General features: G+C 41.4%; 2 protein-coding genes across 4 annotated transcripts; one reads left to right on the top strand and one right to left on the bottom strand.

The window, feature by feature from the left end:
- Positions 1-9,774: 9,774 nt before the first annotated feature.
- On the bottom strand, positions 9,775-13,337 carry LOC148828166 (uncharacterized). 3 transcript variants are annotated; one of them, XM_088925498.1, is made up of 5 exons: positions 13,293-13,337; positions 11,979-12,677; positions 11,402-11,605; positions 10,562-10,766; positions 9,775-10,234 (listed from the first exon to the last, which is right to left on the bottom strand). In XM_088925498.1, the coding sequence occupies exons 2-5, from the start codon at positions 12,643-12,645 to the stop codon at positions 10,027-10,029; spliced, it is 1,284 nt and encodes a 427-aa protein (XP_088781624.1). In that variant the 5' UTR covers positions 12,646-12,677; positions 13,293-13,337; the 3' UTR covers positions 9,775-10,026. The 3 variants fall into 3 exon arrangements, with proteins under 3 accessions (XP_088781624.1, XP_088781625.1, XP_088781626.1); XM_088925499.1 differs by having other exon boundaries at positions 13,287-13,331; XM_088925500.1 differs by having other exon boundaries at positions 10,562-10,694; positions 11,979-13,326.
- On the top strand, positions 13,335-26,738 carry mis18bp1 (MIS18 binding protein 1). The gene is made up of 17 exons (XM_088925496.1): positions 13,335-13,429; positions 13,871-14,729; positions 15,762-15,932; positions 17,265-17,608; positions 18,250-18,323; positions 18,720-18,850; positions 19,025-19,115; positions 19,285-19,436; positions 19,670-19,842; positions 20,367-20,445; positions 20,807-22,370; positions 23,115-23,284; positions 23,720-23,859; positions 24,019-24,161; positions 24,492-24,579; positions 25,311-25,365; positions 25,493-26,738. The coding sequence occupies exons 2-17, from the start codon at positions 13,958-13,960 to the stop codon at positions 25,597-25,599; spliced, it is 4,254 nt and encodes a 1,417-aa protein (XP_088781622.1). The 5' UTR covers positions 13,335-13,429; positions 13,871-13,957; the 3' UTR covers positions 25,600-26,738.
- Positions 26,739-27,760: the final 1,022 nt, after the last annotated feature.

Here is a 27,760-nt window from a genome sequence, read left to right as displayed (position 1 = left end):
ACATGTTGAGTGGTAAGCACTTTAAAAGTAGTAAAATTGAAGAGAGAAAAGAGGAGCAGTAGGGGAGGGATTTGTGAAGGAAGAAATGTAGGTAAAAACATTTACTTCTTCCTTGCAAGAAGCAAGGAATTTCCCATTCATATCACAGTGCTATACATCATACATTTGAATTGCTTCATACCCTGTACTGTGAGCTATAAATCTAAACCTGCACAGGCTTTCTCAATCACACGCTGTATTATATGAAATATAATTCAATTACTAGGACTCGTTTCAAGGTGATCTGCATATCTTAAAGAAAAAAACCAAAGTGTTATCTTCAAATTACAGATCACATTTTTTTTTTACTGTTTTGTAGCAGGAGCATTTTGTTTCCAGCAACCAGAAAGAGAAAAGAATAAATAAACATGACTATTACTGTAGGAGATTGAAAGATGGAGTGTGCTATAACAAGCTCTCTCACACACAGTCATGTAATCATCTTCTATCTGTCAGATGAGATCAATAAAATCTAATAGACAGGTACTACCTTTTGGAGAAATAAAAGAAATCAGAGAAAGATGTAGCAAGCAAGGTTCTGTGTTTAGCGGACTTTATTTTGTCCCAAAACTGACACAAACCTTCATAGTCAGAGTACAGTAGCTTCTCACTGGCTCAGTGTCACTCAGAGCCAGGAAATGACCATTTTCCTACCCAGGCAATTTAAAACCTGGAAGAGTGCAAGGACGCTACCTTTCATTTATTACCCAGGAAGGTGCATTTCTTTATGGCTTATAGTAATGACAATTTAATTAGGATAATGCTTCTTGAGAACGAAAAAGCCAAATCTTTTGCACATCCTTCATTCTGCATGAAACTGGCTGATTTAATGTTCTGCTTCGGTAGGATTTTTAATATTATTATTAATTTATTATTACTAATTTATTTAGCCGCTGTTCTTGTCCAAAACGACTTATATTTCAGTCTTGTGGCCACCCTACTGAAGTGGTTTGAATGAGGTACCATGCTCAGGGGTACAAAAGCCAGGTCTCGTCACCTTGTCTCACATCCAGAGCCTTTACCACAACTCCACGCTGCTGCCCATGGTGAGATTAATAATAATAATAATAATAATAATAATTGCTTACACTTATATAGCACTTTTCTGGACACTCCACTCAAAGCGCTTTTACAAGTAATGGGGAATCCCACTACCACCACCAATGTGCAGCCCCACCTGGATGATGCGACGGCAGCCATAGTGCGCCAGAACGCTCACCACACACCAGCTATCAGTGGGGAGGAGAGCAGAGTATTCTTTTTTATTCTTTTTTTTTAGAGATTATTCTGTTTTCACTCGTGTTCGTTTGATTAAACATCGCTTTGACGACTGATTTAAAATGCATTAAAACGATCAAGTACAGGAAGGTAGGGATGGCTTATGAGAAAGAACAGTTGTTTCATTTGAGCCTACAGTATATGTGGGTGCAAAACCTAATCTTCCTCCATGTTCCTGGAAAGCCCGGAGAGGGAGAGGAGGAAGTGCGATGTGCACATTAGAAGATACACTCACTGTGCTTTACTGATGAAGGTTTTCCTACTTGTTCAAGCTGAGAGTTAATGACCTCATTATAACAATTGTTCCCAGGCCATCAATACACTTCGGCCATCATTCACTTGCATTTCCTGGAAGCAACGGTTTGAAAGGTCTTTAGAAGAAATTTGAATGTTAGGAACACAACCAAAATTATGCTTAGTTATCCTGTATGAGCATAATAACTATCCTAACATTAACATACCATTAATAGATAATTACAAATACATGACCACATTCTTACAATGTGTTTTTTTGCGCACTTATTTGTGGGTGAATGTGACCTAATGTGAAATGTTTTTGTATTACTTGTGTGTTTGTGTTTATCCTGTTGTTGTAATATATATTGTTGGCTCTGCTACAGCAGTTGGGGCCTTTGGGTCATCTGAGAATTTGTTTTGTTTGCTTATGTGACTAAGATTTTGCTTGATAGAGATAGGCTGATTCAGTAAAATATATGCAAAAGCCCATTCTTTTAATGATTATGACCTTCACCTGAAACATTTTTCTCTGACATGTTTAGATGGTAAGAAGATTTTTTTACTTATTTGTAATACATTTAATATGGTATTTTTGCAAAAAAACATCCTCCTAAAGACATCACCAGACTCACTTTATCTGATATGGAACTAGAAAGATATAGAGCTAGCTCAGATATAGATGTAGATATCAATACATAGATAAGCTGTAGATGACAGAGATAGAAACAGAGACTGAGATTACAGAGATAATAGAGACAATGAAAGAGGTAGGTGAATACGTGCTTAAACTAATCTGTGCTGGTTTCAGTGACACCAATAAGACTTTCAGAGTGTAGCCTGGAGAGAAACTTCATCAGCTAAACCTGAGACTCTCACAATGACCTTGAGTTCCCTCTGCTGACATGGAGTATGCCCACAGATGTAGACAAGAGTAAATGTCTAACTATCTTTATTTAAAGTTATTCAAGTAAAAAGAACCTTTGGGACAAACAGAATTATATTGCTAAACCCAGATTAGCTGTCTTCCTTTATTAGGAACTGGGGGCATAAATGTGTAACATCTCTAATAATGCATTCTAAAGATGTTTGATTTCAATGTCTTTTTTTCAGGAAGTTATTGAAAGAATCTGTGCTCATTCCTGACAGCTTACAAATACATTTTATTACTCAAAGGTGACATTTTTTTTGCCTTTATAGGAGAGCACTAGGTACAACATTAGTTTGTGTATTTATATGCTATACAGTATATAATATATACTGTACATAATAATCTATTGCTGGTTTTTTAAGCAAATGTCAGGTGTCAATATAAAGTCATGTAGCAGGATAACAAGCATAGGGTGCATGTTAACTATGTTAATCTGAATTTCCATTTGAAGACTTAGCTACTAGTAAATCAGTGGCATACATGATCTACACATATTTAATTAATCAATGTTGTACAATCATATGAATGGATTTCTATTTTACCTGTAAAACGATTGCACACAACTTTTTTTAAACCGAACATGTTATTAAAAACCTGAAACTGAACAACTTTTAGGTTGGGTTACAATAAATGCCAGCAAAAGCTAAAGAGAAAAAAAGGAAATATTTTGATTGTATAATTACTTAGACCCATTAACTAAATATTTGGTGTTAGCTCCTTTGGGAGCAATTATAGCTGCAAATGTTTTTGGGTCTCTTCCAACTTTACATGCTGGCTTGGTATAATTATTGGCTATTTTTCTTGGCAGCCTTCCCCAAGATCTCTCAGGTAGACAGCAGATGTCAAGACTTTTCATGGATTCCCAATAGGATGCAAGTCAGGACTTTGACTGGGCCACTCAAAGACATTCACTTTCTTATTCCTAAGCCACTCCAGTGTAGCCTTATCTTTGTGCTTTAGATCAGTGTTTTCCTATATTCAAAATAAACAGCAGTTGTTAATATCCTTCTTGTAAGCAGTCACTCTTGTGCTGCAGTCAAAGACCAATCTCTGTTGTACACAACAGTTTGAGAAAGACTTCCACTTTCATGTTTGGCAACACTTGTGACTATGAGGTGATACACTGGATGAACTGGGAGAGTATGGTCTTTGCTCACTCCAGGTACACATCATGTCAGAGGTGCAGACTGTTTTAGTCCCAGATGTTAGTGAACTTCATTTATTTCTGTGAAAATAGTACAGGGTTCGAGGCATCTTGATCTTCATAATTGAGCTCCCATTCAGTTTCTAATGGTACAAACAAGGTGTAGTGATTTTTTTCTTTAGAATGCTTTAGAATACAGAAACTGTTTTCATAATAAAACCATTCTCTTATCAAGGCGTCACCTTTAATGTTTAGCACTTTAATGAATGGTATCACCTGCGTCAGTGGAGATTTTAGGTTTCAGCAATAAGTGTGAATTTTTTACAGGGCTTCAAGGCTAGAAATAAACACTATAAATAAACTGAAAAAGCAACAAAAGGAAGAGTAAAAATACAGGTGCTGATCCCATAGAAACATCATGAAGTATGAAAACAGGCTTCTCAAAGATCCAATCTATTCCCAGCTGGATGCCCCACTCGCTTCAAAGCGTTTCCCAGTATAGAAAGTGTAAAGGTTTGTGAAACGCTGTAGCTGAGGAATAGAGTCCTGATTGTCCTGCAGTTTCCCGGCTGTGTCTTTCATCCCCAGAAGCACCTTTCTCATCCCCAAATATGGAATTACCAGCCAGTGTAGCTGCTTAGTCCAGTGAGCAGGTTGGGCCCTCTCTCCAGAGGATCAGAGTTACTGTACTGTCAAAGGTTGCTTACCCTTCTTCACAAGTGTCAGCCTGCCCCAGCTGACAGCCTGACAAGTAAAACCCTTTAAGTTATGCAGAGCCTGCGCCCAGGAGTGACTCCACACTAAACAGGCCTCCAGAAAGCTGTGCTGATGTGGGGATTAAGGATTATGCTGGATCCTGTTGTAAATTCCTCCCCATCTGAGCTCAAGCACTTCAACTAATCTGAGCCTGAACCGAGATGCACCGAGAATTTGATAGCTCAGCTGGGGGCTTTCATCACCCCACAAGGAAGAGAACGCAGACATGTCTTTTCCATTAACGTGGCTTCCATTAACATTAACTGATATTGCAAAACGTTGCTGGAAAGTGTTAAAGTGTCCTCTTCCCCATATTGCTTACCAAGACCTGGCTGTTATGATTAGACATTAAGTGCGATGGCATAGACAAAATGTACTTCTTCTCAGGCAACCTGTTCTCCACGAACAACTGTTTTAATGAATTCAAAGGAACAAGCTTTATTCCCTGCTGAAAAGAGAAGAAAAGAAACACAATGATTCGGCTGTGGAGCCATCTTCAGGTGTGAGAAAGAGAGGAAAACCGGCATTTGATAAGCCATCGGAGAACAAAAGCCAGAGGAGGTGCTGCATGTAACCCGAAACAGCGCTGAGCGTCGATTGGCGTCTTCATTGCCAAGACAGTCCATCGTCTCTTCAGAGTCACTGCGTTGGGACTGAGTAGTTGACTCCTCCAACTGAGCCAATTTTATTAAAGCAGCCCCTAGGGACCCAGCAAGCCTGCCTTCAGATTAATTACTCTAGACACACATCTAAACTAAGCCGGCCCATGATCAAACAAAGCAATGACATTTACATTACCAATTCAAAGGTGCCTTTGCTCTCCGCTAATCTGATTGCCTGGTAGGTTAGCTAAGTACACCGAGCATGGGGGGGTCTTGAACCTCCCTCATGGTCTGTAGGATAAACCTTTAATCTCTTTCAGCTTCATCTGATTTATTTTTCAATCTGAAAATATTTTCTTTTCAACTGCTATCTTGCAGTACATTGCCACTTGTATCGTATCAAGCCAAAAACGTTGCTTCCATATTAAACTTGCATTGTTGGTTACACCACAACCATTTCAAACTATTTTTTGCTGATATCCTTATTTTTACATTGGATGTCAGATTGCTATTATAATTAGAATCAGTAATGTTAGTATAAATAGTAAGTAATTGTTATTAGTCTATTATTTTTAATGTAAGAACATACGAAAGATGAACATATGGAAAACACAAGGAGGTCTCTTGGCTCACCTTGACAGTTCAGTAATTAGTAGCTGATTGATCTGAGGATGAACCCACATGTAGCAGTTTCTCAGAAGACGCCAACTTGGACAACATGCCTGGGTGACTTGTTCCAGACACCCACAACCCTTTGTATAAAGAAGTTGCTCCCCTTTCTGGTTTTAAATGCACTTCCACTTTATGCCAGCAGCCATATCATCCTGAAACTCACAACTGAGAATCCACTGAAGCTCAGCAGGAATGGGCCTGGTCAGTACCTGGTTGGGAGACTTCCTGGGAAAGCTAAGGTTGGTGCTGGAAGAGGTGTTAGTGGGGCCAGTAGGGGGTGCTTAACCTGCGGTCTGTGCGGGTCCTAATGATTCAGTTTAGTGACGGGGACAATATATTGTAAAAAGGCACCCTCCGTAGGATGAGATATAAAACTCAGGTCCTTATTCTCTGTGGTCATTAAAAATCCCAGGATGTTCCTGGAAAAGAGTAGGGGTGTTACCCCAACATCCTGGCCAAATTTCCCATTGGCCTTTGCCAATCATGGCCTCCTAATAATCCCTATCTATGAATTGACTTCATTACTCTGTTCTCCTGCTCACTGATACCTGATGTGTGGTAAGCGTGCTGGCGCACTATGACACCTTCAAATACGCAAGTGGGGGCTGCACACTGGTGGTGGTGGAGGGGAGTCCCCATTACCTGTAAAGCACTTTGAGTGGAGTGTCCAGAAAAGTGCTATGTAAGTGTAAGGAATTATTATGATTATTATTATTGTCATTACACTTAGTTACCTCTTACATCTCTTGATTTGTGTCTGTTTCTGATGGCAGATGATTTATATCTGACTGTTTTCGATGGCATCATACTACACACACTCATGATCGAGTACACACCCTTTGTGCTAATGCTGAACAGACAGTCAAACTGGATTCCAAACAGAACTCCCTCAACAGCAAGTGAAATCCGTGCAGATCACACACCTCCCAGTTCTCTGTGACATTCTTGTATAGGTAGATGTAGTTAATCACTGCACCCTCCACCTCACTGGGAAAATGCTTTTCTTCGCAGCTGTGACATACCCAGATGCCCGTCACCAAATTCTGATTTTGATTTTTGTGCTTTGTGAAACAAGGCTGCCCTGTGGGATAAAAGCTAACACACTCAGCATGTAAGCAACTGAGTGTTTAAACAACTGCTAAATTACTGTAACAAACCAGGCATACAGCAAGATGTCATGACATTTCCAGGTCCCCAGCTGAAAGGCAAAATATTTTACGTTTTTCATGTGATGTGTCACGATTTTAAAAAGTTTGCAAGTCATTTAATTGAATTCAATGTTTTGGGGGTTCTTGTGTTTAACCATCCTGCAACTGTTGTGCCAACGGTGTTTTTTTTTTCCTGTGAAAAAAAGTAGCATTCAGCTCTAAATAGACATCTTCATTCCTAACAAATTGCCTTGTCTAAGTAGTCTCCAGCTTACATATTTCTGCCAGCATGCTCTCAAAAGCTTGAAATTATAGTACATGCTGCAAAACATTCGCTGCTGTTAACTAAACAGACTTCAAGTGCAGAAAACGCCTAACAATTTTCTCTCTAAATGTTTCATTCCAACTAGAAAAATCACTGCAAATTGGACCATAAAAATATGAAACACTCAGTGCACTCTTCCTGCAAACCTTTAACTCAGTCCACACCCTCCCACTCCTGCATGGATGGATTTTACAAGGAGTTGATGCATAATAACCCTGTAGTATGGGTAGGTTCACAGAGACAGACAGCTGTTACCTAAAATACAACACAGGCATTGACATTCTGCCAGTTAGAGCTGGCAGAACTCTAACAATTTACTCTGCATCTGTGTAACCTATTATTGCTATTTTTCCAAACACGAGGTCAACACTTAATAGCCAGGACAAATGTGAGACATAAAAGTTAATACTGGAAGAAACAAAATGCAAACCCAGCACAGAGAGGACCTCAGATAGTCCCCTCCATGAACTACACGTCCTCTGAGGGTTGAGCCAGTGATTGTCCAGTCAGATTGTCCATCTCCACTAAGGCACAAACTTAAAAACAACTATGTGAACAATGATGCTCAGTTTGTCTATATGCATACAGAATATACAAAGGAAAGGTGTCTCTTGCTGGTATAACAAGCTTGTTCTAGAAGACTGACAGCCCTGTTTCATTTTGTACAGTACACTGTTGTAAGTGTCAGAATCTAGTTTTATTGAACAGTACATCAAGCAGGTGCAGATAAGTGTTGCAGTTTCATTTCCCGGTGTGCTTTCGTTGTATTAAAAGTGGTGCAGTTGTGTGGAGGTCTCCTGCCGCTGGTTACTGTTCTTCTACAAACCATGGCTTTCCACTGAGTTCTCACCAGACGCAGCTTAATACCACACCTAACCTAAATAGTTTTCTGAGCTATGCCCGTCTTGGTCTAATGATGTCTTCCTTCTGGTTATTATTTCCATATTTTCTATGATATACTTGGCACATAATGGATTCCAAGAGCCTGAAACACCCTCACATTAAGCACTTTCTGTCAGTGTTTCCTTCCCCTCTTAAACGTTGGTTCATTCATCGTTCTTTAGAAGAGCTTGGCAAAATGTTTCAACCCCAGGCTGAGCAAGTGCTAAGAACTCATCAAAGGAAAGTGTGTCAATGTGCATGTAAAGAATTCTGAGAACGGAACCTGCTAGAAAATGTTTACCTCTCTCTACCTTACCTGTGTCTGGAAATACCCACGCGCTCCTGTCACCAAACTCGAAATCCTGGCATTTTTCAAGAAATACAGGAAGTGGATGCGATCCTTGTGTTGACTGCTACCAAATGGGTTAGACAGTCCCAATAGCCACCTCGCATTTTTCACCTTTCTTCTCATAATTCGAGCTGAACTATGAGTTTAATTTAAATGGCTAGTTTTGGAATAATTCTGTATTTGAATGCTGGTAAAACTACACCCAAGACCAAGATAAAATGTATCCACAGATATTGCTATAAAAAAATGCTTTGATTAAAAAATACTCTTCATACCCATAGTGGCCCAAAAGACTGTAGCAAAAGAAATATGCAGAAGTTTAATGATTCATATGAAAACTGCAATGGTAAACAGAATGCAGGTTATTTTGAGCAGGAGGGAAGAATATAAGATTTAAAACAAATTGCCTCTTTTAATATTAAAATCAGAAAGTAACAAATATGCTCAAAACCCACCTAGGGGAGCAAAATGCAGCGAAACTCATTTGGCAGAAATCTCATGGTAGAAGATCAAATATTTGAAGCATATGTAGCTGTGTACCCTTTTGACATTTATTCAAGTAATTTTGAGAGAGGAGCTTGCTTCCCCGTGTGTCTATTGCCCCCGTGTGGCTGCAAAGAACTTCTGATTATGTCCCACGATACAAAGGCCAGACACACCACCAGTTAGCAAGGGACACAAAATAATGGCTGAGACAAAAGTAGATATAGAAAATAATATCAGAATCCTTTGGATTCTTAGCATAGCAGCGCTGCCATATTGTAATCTGACCAGAGAAGCTAAGAAAGGGCTGGTTCTGGCCAGAACTGGGATAGGAGAGCTCTAAGAAACATCAGGTTGCTGCTGGAAGAAGTGTTGGTGGACCAGTAGATAACACTTCCCTTTCTATACCATGATTTTTACACCAACACCCCAGTATGGTGACTGGGGCCACTATACTGTAGGAAGTGTCATCCAACAGATGAGTAAAATCAAGGCCTTCACTGTTTGATCATTAAGATATCAAGGCAGTGACCTTTAGAGGAGAACTGTTGACCCCAGTGTCCTTGGTCATTTTTACTCTGGACTTGCACAATCTGACCTCCCTTGAATTATCATCTTAACACAATCTGGGAACTAATTCCCACCTCCCTACTTCTCTACCCGAACTGCTGTGTAGTGGGGCTACTGGCACAGAATGGCTACCTTGCACAAACCAGATGAGTGCTGCACTTGAGTGGGGGATAAAGTGGGTCTTCCTCTATGTGAAACCCTTTAGGAGGCCTTGGGACAAAAAGCACTATACATGCACAATATATGTATTATTATTATGTAGTACACATGATTTAATAATCTGCGTTCTGCCCTCGTTATCTTTCTAAAAAGCATAACATTTTCCAAATATCACTTTAGAAAAAGCCCATTAGAATTTGAATAGTAAAGACAACTTTTTAATTAAGGTAAAGTACAGTATGGAAATGTAGGCTGTCAGCTTTTGCTCTTTATTTGAAGAAGGAACTGACCCTTTCACAGTCAACCGATGCACAGCAGGTTATACTTATTTTTTTTTAGTAATAACAGTAAAAACAAATCAAGCCTTGAGAAGGATTTTGATGCGGATGTTGAAAATTGTCAGTGCTCGCTGCGCAGCGCTTTTTATCGAAAGGCAGACCCTGTCAGCGTGGTGTCAGGGTCGAGCGCATGAGCACGCCATGGGGTCCGGCGGGAGGACAGAATGCAGAATCTGCAGCCGGTTGTCGGTGAGGCTCTTGAGCTTCTGGAACGTCCTCTGCAGAGTGCCTCCATCACAGAGGTGGGCATCCAGCACCGCCACCTTCTCCAGGTGGCGCAGCTTAGCCAGGCCAACGAGCTCCTCCACAGCCACATTACAGTGTCTGGAACCACACCCAACACAGGATTGTCATCATCTGTGCAAGTAAATCTTCAGTCTTGTGAGTTATAGAGGGCTTATGTTTACACGTCCAATTTGTGGCATTTTATTTTTTGGCTAAATCGGTGGAATGTTGGACGTTCATTTTTACCCATCATTCCGCTCTTACTAGCATTACCTACATCATTACTACAACACAATGCTCCTTAACAGGTTTCACCAGTACTGCACAAAAAACAACCCCCTTTCTAGGTACAATACATTCATGTAACTGGGAACAAAAGCATACAATGTGAAAGGTAGCATTCTTAGGCTTCGAAGAAAGCGTTACCGAAGCTGGAGAGTCCGTAGCTGTGGGAAGTCCAGCACACTCCACTGCCTGTCACTGGTACACATGTCCATCTGAAGGTGCCTCAGGCCTGCTGTCCGGCTGCCCAGAGTCTTCATGTCCTTTGCGCTGACAGCTACTCTGAACAAGGACAGGCTTTTCAGACTGGGTGGTATTGACCGTACATACACGCTGAAGGGATATCCACCTAGGAATACAAATTCTGTAAGCAACTTGGAAAGCATTAATTAACATATAATGACAATATACGGCAAATAAATATAATTTACACTGCTGTTGAACTGTATAAATAAACCACAGATAAATGGTTATTCCCCTTTCTCACATTGGAAAGCTGCAGAATCCCTCAAAATTCCACATTAATGCAGGCAAGAACGGTGCTCTTCACACGATGGCATTTTAGTTTCGCCATTGTTCACTTTAAATGAACGACATACAGAAGTGAATTAATTTTTCTTAAGTCTGACAGAGGCAAAATTTATTTAGGTCCCAACGCCAATGGGAGCCGCAGGAGAACAAAACAGTTCTACAGTTCAAAACGGGTTTTAATGTTTTGTCAGATTTCTGGTTTTCTACCACCAATACAGGAGCACAGGGATTCATATATAGGAGACAAGATGGCTTGACTGATAATATCTTTTTCCTAGTTCTTTAGATTCTGGAGATATAAAGCCCTGTTGCATTCTGTTTCACCCAGACTGGGGTCACTATTCTCAAACCTGGTACTTAAATGGCCTAACATTGAAAACAGATTTACCATTGAGCCCAACCACTGTGTGTTCTACAGCTATTATGATGGACAAGTGAGAGTGAAACATTTACGTGCAACTGTGAGTTCCGTCAGACATGGGAGTTCACGCACTAACGTTTCCAAGTGACAACTCCCTGAGGCCACTGCTTCAGGGTGGAAGTAAATGGCCAGACTCTGGAGACTGGACAGCTGCTCTATGGACGTCTGGGACAGAACAGAATCCCTGTAGTTCAGGAGCTCCAGCCTTGTCAACCCGAGGCTAGTAGCATGTGGTTCTGTTGCAATCGAAAGCAGAAAAGAATCTCTTTTACAGACAGGTAAAATAAGACTTCTGTTCAACTGAAGATGTCAAAAATGCTATTGTATAACACATGCTATTGTAGTCACCAGCCAACAAACAACCTGAGAGGAGGTAAACTGAAGCTTAAAAAAAAAAAAAGAACTGCTGGTGATTTTTATGAGTCACTTGATCAACAGGCTACCCCTGCTGATGAAGCTCATTGGCTACATGGAAATTTCACATGAATTATCTGTGCAGAAACAAGAAATAATTAACTATATATTTAAGACACATGACGTGAAAAAGTAAATACTTCTACCGATCTAACTTTACAATGCTGCAGTTCTAGGAAAGCAGTATGGCCTGACCTGTCTTTTCAGGGGCCACCTTGGGCAGAGCAAAATAGTCAGCTGGCAGGGGGTAAGGTGAAGTTTCTGCTTTGAGAGACAGCTCCTTCAGGTGAGGCAGGCGCCGCAACATGTCCTGGAATGTCTGCTCAGGAATGGGTTTCGAACCTTCATGGAAAACTAGTGATCTGAGGTTAGTTAGCTGAGAGACGCCAGCTATCAGCTCCGCTGTTTGGGAGCAGTGTGGTTCACACAAGGTGAGGTGAGTGAGTTGTTGCAGGGGGGCGAGGAGACTGGGCAGTGTGGAAGAGCAGTGGAAACCCCTCATAACAAGCCTCTTGAGCTTCCTGAATCTCTGAAGTGTCTGGAGCACGCTGTCATTCCGGCACTGCTCTATAGCCACGGCCGTGAGCCAAGGTAATGAGGTGGCCAGCTGTTCCCACTGGGTCACGCCCGCCTTCACCAGCACAGAACCCGTTCTCCTTCTGCGCAGCGTCGTCCAGAACCCCGAGCTGCCGGCGCTGATTCTCTTCACCACAGCCGGGCTGCTCTTCCACAGGGATGGAAGGTCTATCAGCCGCCTGAAGTACCGGCAGGTCGCCCGAATATCCCCTTTCTCTTTGTCCGTCAGGAAACTGAAGACATGAACCCAGACTTCCTGCGGGAGCTGGAGAGCTGACACAGGCATCGCTGGGCTGCATCTACAAACCAGGCCTCCTCCTGGAAAACCGCGTCAGTTTACTCGTTTTTTGGAGGGGGCTTAGCGTTTTGCATTTGGTTATTATTGCAAAAAAATGCAATATTACATATTACAAAGACAAAAATATAGTCAAATAAAAAACCCAAATGAAATTAAATGCAATAACAGACAGAAGTTACAATAACACGATTAGAATACGTTTTTAAGACGGTAAAATAAAAAAGACCCGAGATTTGACATGGAGGGAGATGCTACAATGTTGAGTTGCTTTTGAATGAATCCAAATGAATGAAACGTGAGGACTGATGACTACAACTACCAGATTCCTAAGAGAAACCTACCATGTGACACAGCAATAGTATCCTCTCTAAAATTCCCACTTGTCTTCAAACTGCCAAAAACGTTTTTTTACAAGAACTCCTACAACATCTAATTGAAAAAATACTTTTACAGCGACAATTTAGCCAGGACATGAAAAGGCTGGCAACACCGAATGATAATACATTGTTGTAAACTTTATTTTCGATTACTGAGTGTATGAAATTTGTCAACATTAACTATCTAATATAATGCGTATGGATGTATAATCCATCCATTTAGCGTAACCGCAAAAGTCGATGCTCACATACACTTACAATGCGAAGAAGGCTTCTGCATTTCGTCGCTCCCGCGGCGTCATCAACACACGACAACCTCTCACTAACCGGAAGTGATGTACTAGTAAATCGGTAGCCAATCCACTGTCCATGTGTATTATTCAAAATTTGATGTGGTAAGTATAGACTATCAATTTTATTTGGAGATTACACATGGCTTTGTTTTTTTGTATAGCGTAATGTTCTTTTTAAATCCAGTAATTATTTTAGAGCGATGTTTTTTGCTGCCTACAAATGAATAAATGAATGTGGTAGATGTTTTATAAAAGAGAATAATGGGCGGTTATTGCTGTTTGCCAATTCCGGTGTAAAATGATGTCGTCGGTTTTAACCTTTGTTTTTATTTTTTTTAAAACATCCTACTGCGAATTTCACATATGTCTTTATTGTTCCCCCAAACAAGAATTTTGAACACTGGTAAACAGATGCGGTTGGAAGTGTCGGAGTGTCTGTTTATCTACTTTACGTTTTAACGTAAATGGTTAACTGACGAGTCATTTAACAACTTTTCGTTCCTGCAAAAATACTTTATTTTCATTTACGTTTTGTTTCTGCAGCTAGAACGCGGGACTCGATTCCTGGAAAAAACTGGATTCTTGTAGGAAAAGCCGTAGGAAATAAAACGTCTTAACATCTTTTATAAAATGTTTAAAACGCCATCGAGAACACCGGATAAAACGAGGAAAAGGTCGACTTTCAAATCCATCCCACTCAGTAAAATCCCACTCAATGCTCTCACTCCGGTGAAGGAGTTACTGAAACTGGTGGAGAGCGACCACTCGGATGAAGAGAATGTTTTGCTTCCGAACGTTCTGCCCGTTTTTGTGGGACCAACAAGCAATCAGACGCCGACACAAGTCAGGAGCTCCACTGTGATGTGTGGAGCCCACGGCTACAACACGCAGGCCTGCGAACCCCGCAGTATCAACAACATGCGTGTAGATAAGGGCGGCCCATCCTTTGTGGAGAGTCTGAAGGAAAATAAAACGCCTGTAAAAAAGTTTTATATAGGAATAAAAAACCACTTGGACCAGAGAACGCTGTCAACGGGGAAAAGTGCCAGCCAGTCACGGGAGGCCGACAGGGATAGAAAAAGTAGTTTCCCCATCGCGAGGGAATGGGAGCAGCCCGAGCCCTCTCGGACACCGCCAGAGACGGAGGACCAGGCGATTATCCTGACCCCTTCCCAAAGACGTCACCCCTGCCAAACACCCCGCAAGGGTGGCCAGCGTGAGGCCGAGCGGACGCCAGTCCAGGCCTTCGGACTGGTGCCGGACCGAGTCACCAGGAGTCCCCTTAGAACAGCTACTGCGTCCAATCCGGTGCCGCTCCGTGCTGCAGATGCTCACTGTGGCGAGCAGGAAGTCAGTCAAGCACCCACAAAGAGGGACAATGAGAAGAACGTGGTCTTTATTGGTAAGTTTTTACTTTTACCATTTAAAATATTTTTCTTAAATTGTTTCTTTATTAGGACTTCTGTTTGTGACTGATGTGCTCGCTGGGAAGTTTTTTTTATTTCCTCACAGACATCTTGAAGACTCTTCCTGTGGTGTTGCATGTTATGATTGCTTGAACGTATATAACTAAGGGTTGTGGGCCTGAATACACCCTGTAATTAAAGTTGCAGTCTGTCTTGGGCAGTCAGGCACAGGCTTTCTGGAGTGTGAGACAGTTTCAGTGAAATGGAGAATGTTTTGCAATAAATATAATAAGAATTCCTTACACTTACACAGTACTTTTCAGGACGTAAAGCACTTTATTGGTAATCTGGATCCCCTTCACCGCTACCAGTGTGCAGCCCCACCTGGATGATGTGACAGCAGCCATAGTGCACCAGTACGCTCCCCACACACCAGCTCTCATTGGGGAGGAGAGCAGAGTGATGAGGCCAGTTCATAGATGGGGATTATTAGGAGGCCATGAATAAAGTAAAGATAAAGGCTTTGTAAAGGAGACATGGATATTTTGCCAGGATGCCGGGGTTACACCCCTACTCTTTGAGAAACAACCTGGGATTTTTAATGACCACAGAGAGTCAGGACCACAGTTTTATGTCTCACCTGAAGGACTGCCCCTTTTTACAGTATAATGTCCCCGTCACTATACTTGGACGGTAGGGCCCACATAGGCCGTAGGGTGAGCGCCCCCTGCTGGCCCCACTAACACATCTTCCAGCAGCAACTTTAGTTTTTCCCAGGAGGTCTCCTATCCAGGTACTGACCAGGCTCACACCTGCTGAGCGTCAGTGGGCTGCCGGCTGTGAGATGCAGGGTGATATGGCTGCTGGCCAAATAAATAAATATGGAAACAATTTATTTGAAATTGGAGAGTCAGGCTCTCTGATGTTTAACTTGGACGAAAAGATCAATCGATGAATTGCAAGTGTAATGCTGTTTGATAGACCTTGAATTTTTTAAAGTGATTTTATCTTCACTTTTAACTTTACAGTACCAACAGTTCCTATTAAGAAGCCAGCTTTCTCTTGTACAAAAAAAGATGATTTCCCAAAGGAGTCTCCGGCTAAGATTTTTGCCCAGATGAAGCAGAAAATTGAATTGCGAAAGCAGAAACAACAAGAGGAAAATCAAATCAAGGCCACAGCGGACTTCACGCATGGAGGTCAGTTTCCAATTGTTCCTAAAACAATTTCCTCCCGGCTGTAGTTCATTTATATAATTGAATCCTTATATTATAGGAATTATCTTCATTTGAGGTTTTTAATTTTTAGTTTCTAATCATGTTAGCTCTTGCTTTTTAATTACTATTTCATGACTAACCTGTACTCAGTTTTAATATTAGGGCATAAAGGATTATAATCAAAGTCCATTGAAGCTATTGTCTATAGGAAAAATAATTTTTAATGTTAGATTTTGCTCTTCACAATACAGAACAAAATAATTCACAAACCACCTACATTGTAGGCTTTTGGTGCCTTTTAAGTGTGGGGATGTTCTACCTCAAGTTCCTCGATTCATCAAAGACATAAGTGCAGAGTGACTTATACAGGACCGCCTGCAGAGTAGTTGGTTTTTGATTATTGGGGATTTTCCAAACAGATTGACAGTGCAAAGTGGGTCTTTGGTTTCTAAACGCCTGCCAGTAATTGAGCTAGCCTGGAGCAGAGGTTAAACCCTACAGCCCAGTTCTTGCTGGTTCGAACCCGTTACATCACAAGCCAGCTGCAGCTGGGATCTTCCCTGGCGCTGGTATAAAACTGGGTGTTTGGTTTGCTTTAGTCATCCGTGATTCCCTTGCTTTTCCACTGGGTGTGTGTACCGTGCAGTGCCTTCAGTGAGAGATGCACCGCTCCTTAAATCACTGTTTTAAGACCCAGTGGATCTCACGGTGTGAGGTAATGAAGGGCTCTAATAAGTGCATGAGCCAGAGGCGAGTGTATGTTGTCCTAAATCTTACGCTGGGGTAGAGGGGTTGTGGTAGGTTTTTGGTATACAGTCTCCAATTTTTTTTTTTCAATTGTGTTAACTACACCTTACAACCCTAAATTCCACATCCTTTCTCGGGTAATGCGCACATTCATTACAAACGGTAAAGCATAAAAGTGTTCGGTTCAAAATGTTGGGTTTTTTTGTGAACTGCCATTGTGTTATTTGTGGATGAATGAATTTCCCAGGAGTGAATACATTAGTCATCCAATTGTATGGAACCTCAACTTTGCCCCTGAAAGGTTTTGGAAAGTATAAGCAGATAAAAATTGTCATGAGCTCCTGGACTGCCAAATGTTCTTTTTTATTAAATCTATTTCTGTTGTTTTTTTCCCTGAGCAGGTCTGGTAATTGTATCTGGAGTTTCTAGGTATATGGTAGAAAAATAGATGATTCCAAGGTGCAATAAAAGGATGGTGGCTTGTGTAGTTCTACATAAAGCAGAAGTACAAACGTTCTGATATTACCTTTAACTGAGGGTACGAAGGGTTTGTAATTTGTCTTGCAGGACTTCAGGAATCTAGTATAAACCCGGTGCAGATGAGTGGGGAAGATGGAGATGATGAGATGTCCCAGATATCGGACTCCATTGGGCAGGGGACTGATGATGCCAGCACAGAAGGAAGAACCATCGCAGATAGCACCACTGTGTCAACAGACACTGAGCCAAGTCCCAGTTCGTCTTCATGTACGGAATCTACCAATGACTGTGATGACAATGGCCAGAACTTCGAGGTGAACCAGATCCTCCTCCAGTCCCCAAGGATCTTCCTTCCCAGGAAACAGAAAGCCACGTTTCAGCCTCGGAGCGAACAGGAGATCGTCGAGCCACAGGATAGCCCACACTTTCCTGTTAGTAACGTATTTTGTCTTCTCAGAATCACTCGACAAATCTAGTTGCTAGTCTGAACGTTCTTTGAGTTTTTATCAATATTTTATTTCGGGGAAGGGAGGGTGGTGCCACTTGCAAAGCCGAAAACATATTGGGAATGACCTCTGCTTATTCTGGTTTTATGTGTGCTGATGTTGTAACTGTTTTCAAAGCGTCTGATGTGAACGCATATTCTCTGCACCGAAACCGGGACTGCAACCACAGCAGAAAATTTCCAAGTCTTATGATGGGGGGGGGGTGGGGGGGGAGTTTTCAAAGAGCGTTTGCTTTTTGTGTATTAATTGGACACGTGCAGGGAGGTTTTGGTACATCTGCGGCATGTATATATATATTTCAGGTGGGTAGCTGCGTCAGCATGCGTAGGGTGCAAAAGAACAAGTAATAGGTTTATTCCATGCTGAAAAGAGAAGAAAGAAAACACAATGTTTCAGCCGTGAAGCTTTAAGAAGGAATAAACCTATTACATGTGTATATATATATGTTGACTAAGGAATAGATTTGTGATTCTGGCGTTTCCCGTTTTGGCTGTGTAATCATTAGCACTTAAAAGCGGCATCACAATCAAGACTTTCAACAGCTTCTTCTTGTTTGCTTTTTTCAGGAAACGCATATAAGGCTGCGCAAGTGGGGCATCAGAATCCTAAGCGATGGAGTGTGTGTGGAAGGCCAGAGGGTGTAAGTATTAAGTATGTGTGGTTGAGTGTGGAGAATCGGATTGCTTTAGATTGTAAAGATTTTGTGTGGCTTGCTGTGTAGCAGGTTGCCCACCTCTGCCCCTCTTGGGGGCTGCAGTTCAGCAGAAGTTTCAGGAGATGCTGTCATCCTCTGGATTAAGACTTTACAGCTTTTTAATCTTTTACGGTTGTAAGTAATGAAATTCAGTGACATAGCCTGGAGCAAGGGTGGAAGCAAACCTGAGCTGTCTGCAGCTCTCAAGGGCTAAATCCAAATCCTCTCATGAGGTGTTGTATTAAATTAAATCTGACTTGTGCTTTGTGGTCTCATACTCTTATTGCCCTTTCCATAGGGTATTGACCAAGACTAACCTTAAGCTCCTTCGGTATTGTTTAGGGACATGAATGGGATAATTTGGCACAGCAACTTGGTTGCAGAACGGATCAAATACAACATTCTGAGGACCATCAGTGGCAGCATTTATGTGTTAATAGGAAAAATGTGCATGGATACCCGACTTTCTAAAGGTAAGGGAATGTTTAAATAATTTAAGATCTTGAATTCAACCAAAATCAGGTGATGGCGTCATCCCTTGTTCCACTATGAAATAGTTTAATTTTTCAAAATACAGCTGCCATTTGAACCTGAGCTATTTTCCTTTGATTCATCTCTTGGTTTGCCTGTGCTTTTGTGTGTTTCAGCTATGCCGAGATCATTCCTGAAAAAGTTTTTATTTGGTTTTCCAGAAAAGTGGAAAGATTACATTGAGAACTTTATTCTTAGATTGAAAAGGTAAGCTAGAGATCTGAGATTTGGTTTGTGTAAATAGATGAAAAGGAGATTCTCCCTAGCCATACCATAATATACAGATTTAGTGCAAAGTGCGACACTCTTCAGGCATTTTGATGCCGAGATCAGCACCTTTGAACTGAAATTCATAAGGCCTCTGTTTGAAAAGCAGTGCAGAGGCTGAGACACAAAACATACAGGATCCAAAGGAAGGAGAAAGAAAGAAGGAGGAGAAATCCTTGACGTCTCGGAAAAAGGCTCCACCTAAAAAACAGGAGCAGCTGGTTAAGGCTAAGTCCACCACACCACGGACCGAGGACACCAGTAAGTTATTTGTCTCGTCTGACGCAGTCCCCAGTTGTCAGATCTTGCATTTCAATGCTTGTCCAGCTGACCACCTTCTCTTGCAGCCATGTAATACCAGGGACCACACCAATGTCCACAAAATCCCCCCTTGAAGTCGTTTTTTAAAGTGTATTAATTAGCTTCTAGGTTCAGAACTTCTAACTCAAATAATTTCATTTTGTGCTTCCCCCCCCACCCCACCCCCACTAAAGATGCTTCCATCAGCAGCCGGCTGCAGAGTGACTTGCGCACAACTCGCAGTGGCAGACTGGTCAAACCCCCAATGGACTTCTGGAGGGGCGAGAGGGTGTTTGTGGATTCACAAATGAATCTGGTCTTTAACGAAGGAGGTGTCGATTACTTGGAACGCCATCTCCGTCAGAAGGTACGTGCTCCTTTTTTCCATCCTGGTTTCGTTCTTCTGTTCGGGGGCGATGGACTTGCAAATGCATGAAAGGGGTTTCAAGGTTTGCTTTTTAGGTTTTGCGAATGTGAGCACTTGCTATACAGTAGTCCTCATATCTGAATCTTGGGTTTCCAATCTAAAGCAATAAATTAGTAGAGCAATGCTGTTTAGCAGAACAGGGTGCAGAATCAAACCTTGAATCCGTTTTCATAGTTTAGTAGTGAGAGCTATGCTGAAAAATATTGATTTGAATTCATGTATGTATAAAATAAAAAAGCTGTTTATAGGATGATTCAATAAGCATTTTTTTTCTTTGATAGTATTAAGACACCGCACATATTTGTCATTTGCTGAGTATCAGTGAGGTATTTGATATTCTTTGCTGTTTCTTGATTGTGATGCATGTCTTCACTGGACTTGATTTCTGATGCTGTTATTGTTTGAGTGATTGATGAGTTTTGGAACTAAACATGTAGAGTATAACTTTGACCTTGCTTCTGCAGATTGCAAAGGGAACCCAAAAGAAATTATCGACCAGTAAGAGCACAGAGAAACGTCAGACGAACTCAGAGGAGAGCGAAGGTAAGGTTTCTGGCAGCAAGGAGTTTAAATAGTAATCAGAAAGCACAGTTTTCACTCTGAAATGAAAAGGTGCAGAGGTCAGTTTTTCCAATTTTATAGGAGTGGATTTTACGACAGGAAAAAAATATTTTCCGATATGTGCATGTTTCTTTAAAATACATTAGACTTCACATTAATAACATTTGCATTTTCTAAGTGTCTGTAAGCATTTGTGCATAGAGAGGAACTGAACTGCAGAAACTGGTTGATCTTTCGTTAGTTCACTTTTTGTACTAAATGATTCTTCATCTTTTTTAAGGGTTTCCACAACTGTATGCAGTGCAGCTGTTATACTGAAGTTTGTGATTCTTTTTTTATATAGTGCATGGTGACAACGAGAGAAAGACTGTTGCATCCCCCAGCCAAAAGCACAACACTAGGAGAGGAAAATTGGACTGCGTCAAATCTATGCAGCCACAAACTGTGATTCTGACACCAATCAGAACCATTGAACAGATAAAAGAGAGATGCTCAAAAAACAATGTAAAGTTTGTAAAGAGGGGTGGTTCAGAAAGCTCTTCTCCCAGTACCAGCAAAATGCCAGAAGGAATAGACAGTGCGCTATCAGGTAGTGAAACTAATGTGTCTTTCACAGTAGCAAAGCAGACAGAGTCCAGTGCTGATGAAAGGGAGAATGTGGTCCTTCAAAGGAAAGTGAAACTGCACCACAGAAGGGGCAGATCCAGGAAAAGAGACTTGAGGGAACATGCCCCTCACAGTACAAATAAGAACCCTGAACAGGGATCAGCTGCTTGCAGCCTCACCAGTGTTGCAGACCCAGTCGAACCTCCCTTACGAACGTTGTCCAGCAAAAAGGAAAAGTCTAACTCGAAGAGCACATGCTATAGCTCAAACTGTGTGCCGAGATCCAGGTCTGTGTCTCAAAATAGGGTTACAAAGGACTTCCATTCAGCCCAGGAGCTTAAAAGAGACAAGCAAAGCAAGAAATGCTCACAAGAATCAGAGACTGAAATGAGCAGCTCCGACATGCATCGTTCCTTACGGTCCAGGTCTTCCTCACAACGTAGGAACTTAGATTATATGTCCCCAGAGCAGATGAAAAAAAACCAAATTCAGAAACGCTTAAAGGAATCGGAGACTGAAACAAGCAGTTCAGCCACAGACAGTACCTGGAGATTGAGGTCTTCCTCACGTAACAAAAGAGGTTCAGAACACATTAGTGAGCCTCAGCGGATTTTGAGGTCTAAAAGTAGGGAACAGCTACAGGAACTGGTGGCTGAAACAAGTTGTCCAATTGGATTACGCAGCTTGAGATCGCGATCTGCCTCTCACAGAAGAAGACATTTGAATAGCATTGAGAGAATTCAATCTGAACAGCAGTGGAATATGCAGGAATCAGAGTCTGAAGAGTGTGCAAGAGGCGCAGGAGGTATCAAACAATATGGAGCAGTCTCAAGGGACCACTCAGAGGTGGTAAACGTACCGAAAATGAGAGAGAGCTGCCTACGAAATCTGGACAAAAAGGTCACGCTGACTCCAAAAAAAAAGTCAACCCCAAATAAATGCAGTTCTTCTAAGAACCGCGCAAGAAGGCATGAGAAAGCTTCACATGACCCTGAGCTTAACAACTTTGTTTCTGATCAGCATGATGTTTTAAATCTGCAGCCTCGTTCACATGGCAGCAGAGCTTCAGAGACTGCAGATCCCCTGGATTTTAATAATGGCAACAAGAACCAGTCAAGGGACACGCACAATAATATGGGGAAAGTACATGGGAAGTTGCCAACACCTTCGTCAGATAAAAAAAAGCACAGATCTACTAAAGGGAAAACCCTAGAAGTGCTCAAGGCAGCAAAGGAGAGAGAGGAGGATGGCGAGGAGGAAGGTGATGCATGGTCTGAGACAGAGCTGGAAAAGCTGCACAAGTAAGAGCTTGCAAATTGCTTCTGAAACCTTTGACCTATTTCCACTGAATGTATATAAGCACACATCAGGTTTTTTTTTTATTTAGGTTCTCCAATTAGTTTTATTTTACCCAAGTGATTTGGAAAAAAAAATGTATGTCTCCGCTGATAGCATTAAAACCTGCAGCCGCACACGGGGGGGGTGAGAAAGTGTACACTGGCTCACCTCTGGACCCTTCCTCTTTCAGCATGTTACAGGTTGCCCAGCCCCACACAGTTAAGTGCTGATTGTCTTCAATCAGTGAATAGAGGTACATTCCTCTCCTTTCAGGAAACTGGGGAAGGCAAAGTACCTATATTCAAATCTTAAATTAGCTCCCTGATAGTTATCTACCCCATTAGGAATGTCAGTGAGAAGGGAGAATGCAGGAGAGATTGAATTACACAGTAAGTGCATTCAGAGGCATTTCTCATACAGGATTTTTAGGCTTGTAATAACAAATGAGATAAGTTTTACACCACTCTGTAGATTTAAGATTTAAATCTGTGAATATTTTAGTTAAAACAGTGCTGATTGTCTTAAACAAACAGTCCACTGAATATAAAGGAAACAGCTGTCCTCCAGTTTATCAACACCTACATTTTCTCTGCCGTTTTTCCAGTCAGATCTTCCTGTATCAGTAGCTTTATATTAATACATAATAACAGCTTCTAATGAATTGCAAATTACTGTAACTGTAAGTGCTTTCCACACTCCTCTGACAGAGCAGTATCATCTCTACCGAAGCACAAGAGAGGCTTCTGGCTGGATGTGGCCATGTGTGTGGGAACGCGTTCTGCCGAGGAGTGCCAGCAGCAGTACACTGATGACTGCACGAGCCACAGGAAGAGCAGAGCAACAAAGCAGAAGCCCTCTTCCAAAAAGGAGAAACCAGGTAAATTTGTATGAGCTATAATTACCTGTACAGGATATAGTATATCACCAATGAAGCAATATACATAGAACTGTAGTTTAAGTTGTACATTGTTACCTGAAACTTAAAAATGTTACAGTGTCATGCTATAGTTTAAAATCATGCATCAAAGAGTTACAAGTCAGGTTTACTGATGCAGATTACATAAATCCCATTTTTTAGATGATAGAATTAAAAGTTGCACATATATCTTAGAATGCGGTCTTTTAACAAATCTCCGCATTTTTCTATCAAGGTATTGCAATTTATTAATTAACACAATTACCTGTGTAATTACCTGTGCTGGAGCAGAAATGTAAAACTTGTATGCATTTTGTGTAAATCATGAGCTTTCTCCCTCATCGCCTTGATCTCTGCATTGTTCTGATCTCTTATGGTTCTCCGTTGCCACAAAAGGACAAGAACCAGTCCGGATCGATGCGAAGGTCGGGACACTGAAGAGGAAGAAGCAGCTGCGGAATTTCCTGGACCAGATGGCCAAAGACGATCACGACGACATCTTCTCCGCCTCTCCGATGCAGAGTAAAAGAGTGAAGGTATGAGACGGTTCTGCCGCAACCGATGAATGGTTTTGATCCAGAGCGCCTCGGTTCTAAACGGCGGTGTAATACTTTCGGGAATATCCTACGCATCCTAGAATGTGTCTCGGTCCTAAAAACCCTGGATTCAGTTTCTTTTTTCATTTTCTTTTCCAGCTGCCTACCCTCTCTGGAAATGAAGACAATGCATTCCAGCTTTCAGACTACAACCCACAGACTCCTAGCACTGCGAGTTCGTCCTCGGTGAAGACCCCCAAGTGCCTGCACATCACCCCAGGCATGCTGGGCACCATAGACCGGTGAGAGGAAATCTGTATTATACAGAGAGAGCTTCTCGGATGTCTGACTTGAGTATTGTACCAGGGGATGTTTTAGAAAGTGAATTCAATAGCCAGGCAGCCAGAAGTATTACGGTTATGCTATCTGTCTGACTAAGGGTCTGCCTCATATAATAAGTCATTTCACTAGAGATTAGTTCAAGAAGTGTGCTAATAGTTATGATCTCTGCCTTTAAACAAACCCATGCAGTATCCCACCCGGAAAACTGTGATTCATATACTAAAAAGAGCCTTCAGTACTCAGCTAGGGAAAAAAAAACGTTTCTAATTCTGTTTCCCTGCTTTTACCAGAAAAAACAGTGACAAGTATGTGTATCAGCTGCAGAAGAACCAGAAAAGGGGAAAGCAGAAGGCGTGGGCTAACATCAGGACACAAGAGGTATGTATAACGGCACCAGCACACATGTGGCCAGTGATGGACGTGTTAATATGAACTGGCTCATAATAACACTCAATATTCTGACATGGCAAAGAATCATTTATACCTCATGGAGGCCAGTTTCAAGTTAAGAACAGAGTAGGAGAACAGGGCAATTGATAAGGGAGGAGATATAATGACCTTCATCTTTCAACAGCGCTATTTTGCGTGATCAATGTAAAAACAAAAGCAAGTATCAGTTTGAAAGAAAGGATGAAAAGAATTCTCAAAACAATTCAGTGAGATACTAGGATAGTGGTGCACAACCAGCACCGGAGGGCTGCTGTGGCAGCAGTTTCCGTTCCTGCTCGGCTCTTAATGACATCATTGAGTTAAGCATTGGCTTCACTGGAGGGGTTAAACACGTCTCGAAGGTCATCAGCTATTGACTGTAACAGACCTAGAACACCTGCTAGATTCTGCCACCTAGTGACTTGGAGTTATGAATCTGTGCACTAGGATACATTCTTCCTTCATCTTATATGCAGCTGAAACATTGATAGCCATTCCTGGTCCTGCAGGGCTGTCCTGTCTGCAAGCTTTCTAGGTCTTCAAACTGCTCCTGAAAACCTAGGTAAAAGGACCAAATTGGCACCTTTAAACCGATAATGAGGTGATTTAAGACGTTAAGACCTGAGGATGGAGTGATTGCCCACCCCTGGTCACTGAACTTATTGTTTTCCTCTTCGCAGGACTTTAAGCACATCCCCACACCCTCAATCAAACGTGCGGCCAGACGATTCGATGGTATGTATATCTCGGAGTGTGTAGATCATTGAGCTGGATTTGGGGATTTTTTATCCCTTCTTGTATGTTAGTGTCTTGTTTTCTCATCGATGTTTCTGAGGCTTTAATGTTTCCGTTTGCGTTCCAGGTGAAAAGGAGGCGTCCGTGGTCGGGAAGCTGTTCACAACAGCAGAGCAGCCCCCCGCCAGCGATGAAAGTACAGAGGACGACTATTATTTCCTGATGGATGACTAATGTGTGCATTCTATTCTTGTATTTTAACCTGATTCATTTTACCTGGTCTAATGTGTAAATAGCTTGTATGTTTTTGTCTGCAGCACCAAAAAAAAACCCAAAAACACAAGTGGAATATTTTCATACTTAAAAGCAAAGATGTGGATTTTCATGATTCTGACTGTTCTCTTAAATATATACCACTTTTTTAATTCTTAGGACAGTGTTCTTTTTTGTAGAATATAAGTAGATAAATAGAACACCGTTTATTTTTTAATGTGATCTTAGCTGCAGTTCACTCTTAAGCATTTTGAGTGCAGCATTTGTGCGCTGGAGGTGCTTTGCTTCAGTGCTTGAGCAGTCAGGCCATCGGCTTTGTCCACTCCCAGCGGCCGGCGGCAGGCAGCATCTAGGTGCATCACAGTGGAGAGCAGCTGGCATCCCAGGGTTAAGTAACAGCTGGACCTGGCAGTGCATAGCCAGCCGTTGAGCCACACGTTGAGATCACAGCTGGCCAGGGCCAACAAGTGCCCAGCTACAGCTCATGATGTGTGGTCTGTAGTGCCCGGGCTGCACTCCTGACAGGCTCCCCTCTGCAGCCCCAGCTCGGTGCAGAAGACCTCTACCATCGCAGATTCGTTCGTCTCTCGGCACACGAGCAGATCTCTTTCTGCCCTGTATATTGTGTATATATTCAATAAATGCATTTGAATTCCAGTCTTGATCTCCAGTAACCCAGAGTGGAAGAAAATATAGCTATTGCATCTCTCAAAGGGCCCACCCAGTAAAACCATTTTTTTAGAGCAAAATAAGACTTGTTTTAAACTTTAACACGTTTCTTAAAATGTCACCTAACATGGACCTGTGAAAATGGGGATGTTTATCAATAAATCACGTGATATTTCCTGTCTTCTTCTTCCTGTCCTGTTCAGACTTTTATTTGGCTGTTGTATATACGTTATGGTCTGTGAATTATTGTATGGTTTTCCAAATCTTTACCCTTGTTTGTAAAATGGTGTATTTTATTAGTAATTATAGAAGACTTTTTAAACTTGTATTAAAATGCCCTTTTTATAATGGAAACCTTGATTTAAAGAAAAGGTTTTTATGACAAATCTGTTTATAAAAGATCTTTCCTATATAAATCCACAAAGAGAAAATTTGAGTCTTAAGTGCTTCTATGCCTTTTCCAAGAGAACGTCCATCTAGCTGAAGCCTGCTTCAGCTCGTTTGTATCAGAAGGGACTTTGAATACCGTGGAAATTAAAATTGGTTAAAGGATTGCGGGATGTTTGATATAAAAAACTAAGAACATTAATTGTTTAAATCTATTTTACCGTGTATCAGTGAAATTAAGTATTCGGAGGTTAGTAATTAGGAGTTTTAAATGCTAACCTAGATTTCAAGTTTGTGTCACTTTTTGCAATTCTACAAACTGCCACCTGGTGATGTTGTCAATAAATAGAATGAGACCTACAAGAAAAAAACGTTCATATTATATATTTTGAAAAAAGCTCATCGTTTCATGTTTCACCTACCACACATATCTGTAAACACCCTACTTAAAAATAAATGGTTTAAATAGGATTGTCTTCGAAATGGTACGTTATAAATTTCTCGTCATTTCTGCCGTAAATGAATAAGGTTGTTTTTTATACAATTTCATGGCAACACTTTAAAAAATCATTTATCAAAATAAGTTTCTTCTTTCAGTGCTTTTTTTATAAAATAAGTTTTGACCTCTGTTTTACTCATTGACCTTGACGAGGTGTCTGTCGTTGTTTTCGTGCATGTTAACTTCCTGTCTTTTCTCATTTGAACAACGGCTTCGTTTTCCACTTCAATTTCGCTTCTGTGACAAAGACGCCCCCCTTTTTTTTTTGTATTTGGAACTATTTTATCATAACAATAAACAACAAACAGAAAGGCGTCTCGGCAGAAAATCTGTCTTCAGCCTCAGGAACTCATAGCCAGTCTTTTGCAGTTCATTACACCTACAGCAGAGGCTGTTCAGATCAGAACAGCAGATCCCATATAGCTGGGCTCCTGGCTGTCTCTGTATCTGTCCAGGTATCTAAGGGGTTGCCCATGAGGGTACTCTTTCTGTGGAGGATGATGCACAGGTGGTCTGTCGTATTCAAACACCGGTTCCTTCACACCGATCAGTTCGTGGGTAAAAAAA

The sequence above is a fragment of the Atractosteus spatula genome, chromosome 9 (assembly GCF_055471065.1).
Source record: "Atractosteus spatula isolate fAtrSpa1 chromosome 9, fAtrSpa1.hap1, whole genome shotgun sequence".
Lineage (NCBI taxonomy): Eukaryota > Metazoa > Chordata > Actinopteri > Semionotiformes > Lepisosteidae > Atractosteus > Atractosteus spatula.
This window is presented reverse-complemented; position numbering and strand designations above follow the sequence as displayed.

Coding starts and splice junctions, on each gene's coding strand:
- LOC148828166 (XM_088925498.1), bottom strand. CDS start 12,645: ATGCCTGTGTCAGCTCTCCAGCTCCCGCAGGAAGTCTGGGTTCATGTC. Junction 11,606..11,978: donor GGTGGCCCCTGAAAAGACAG/GTCAGGCCATAC, acceptor CGATTGCAACAG/AACCACATGCTACTAGCCTC. Junction 10,235..10,561: donor CTACGGACTCTCCAGCTTCG/GTAACGCTTTCT, acceptor GTGTGGTTCCAG/ACACTGTAATGTGGCTGTGG.
- mis18bp1 (XM_088925496.1), top strand. CDS start 13,958: ATGTTTAAAACGCCATCGAGAACACCGGATAAAACGAGGAAAAGGTCG. Junction 18,324..18,719: donor TGTGTGGAAGGCCAGAGGGT/GTAAGTATTAAG, acceptor GGTATTGTTTAG/GGACATGAATGGGATAATTT. Junction 19,843..20,366: donor AACGCCATCTCCGTCAGAAG/GTACGTGCTCCT, acceptor TTGCTTCTGCAG/ATTGCAAAGGGAACCCAAAA.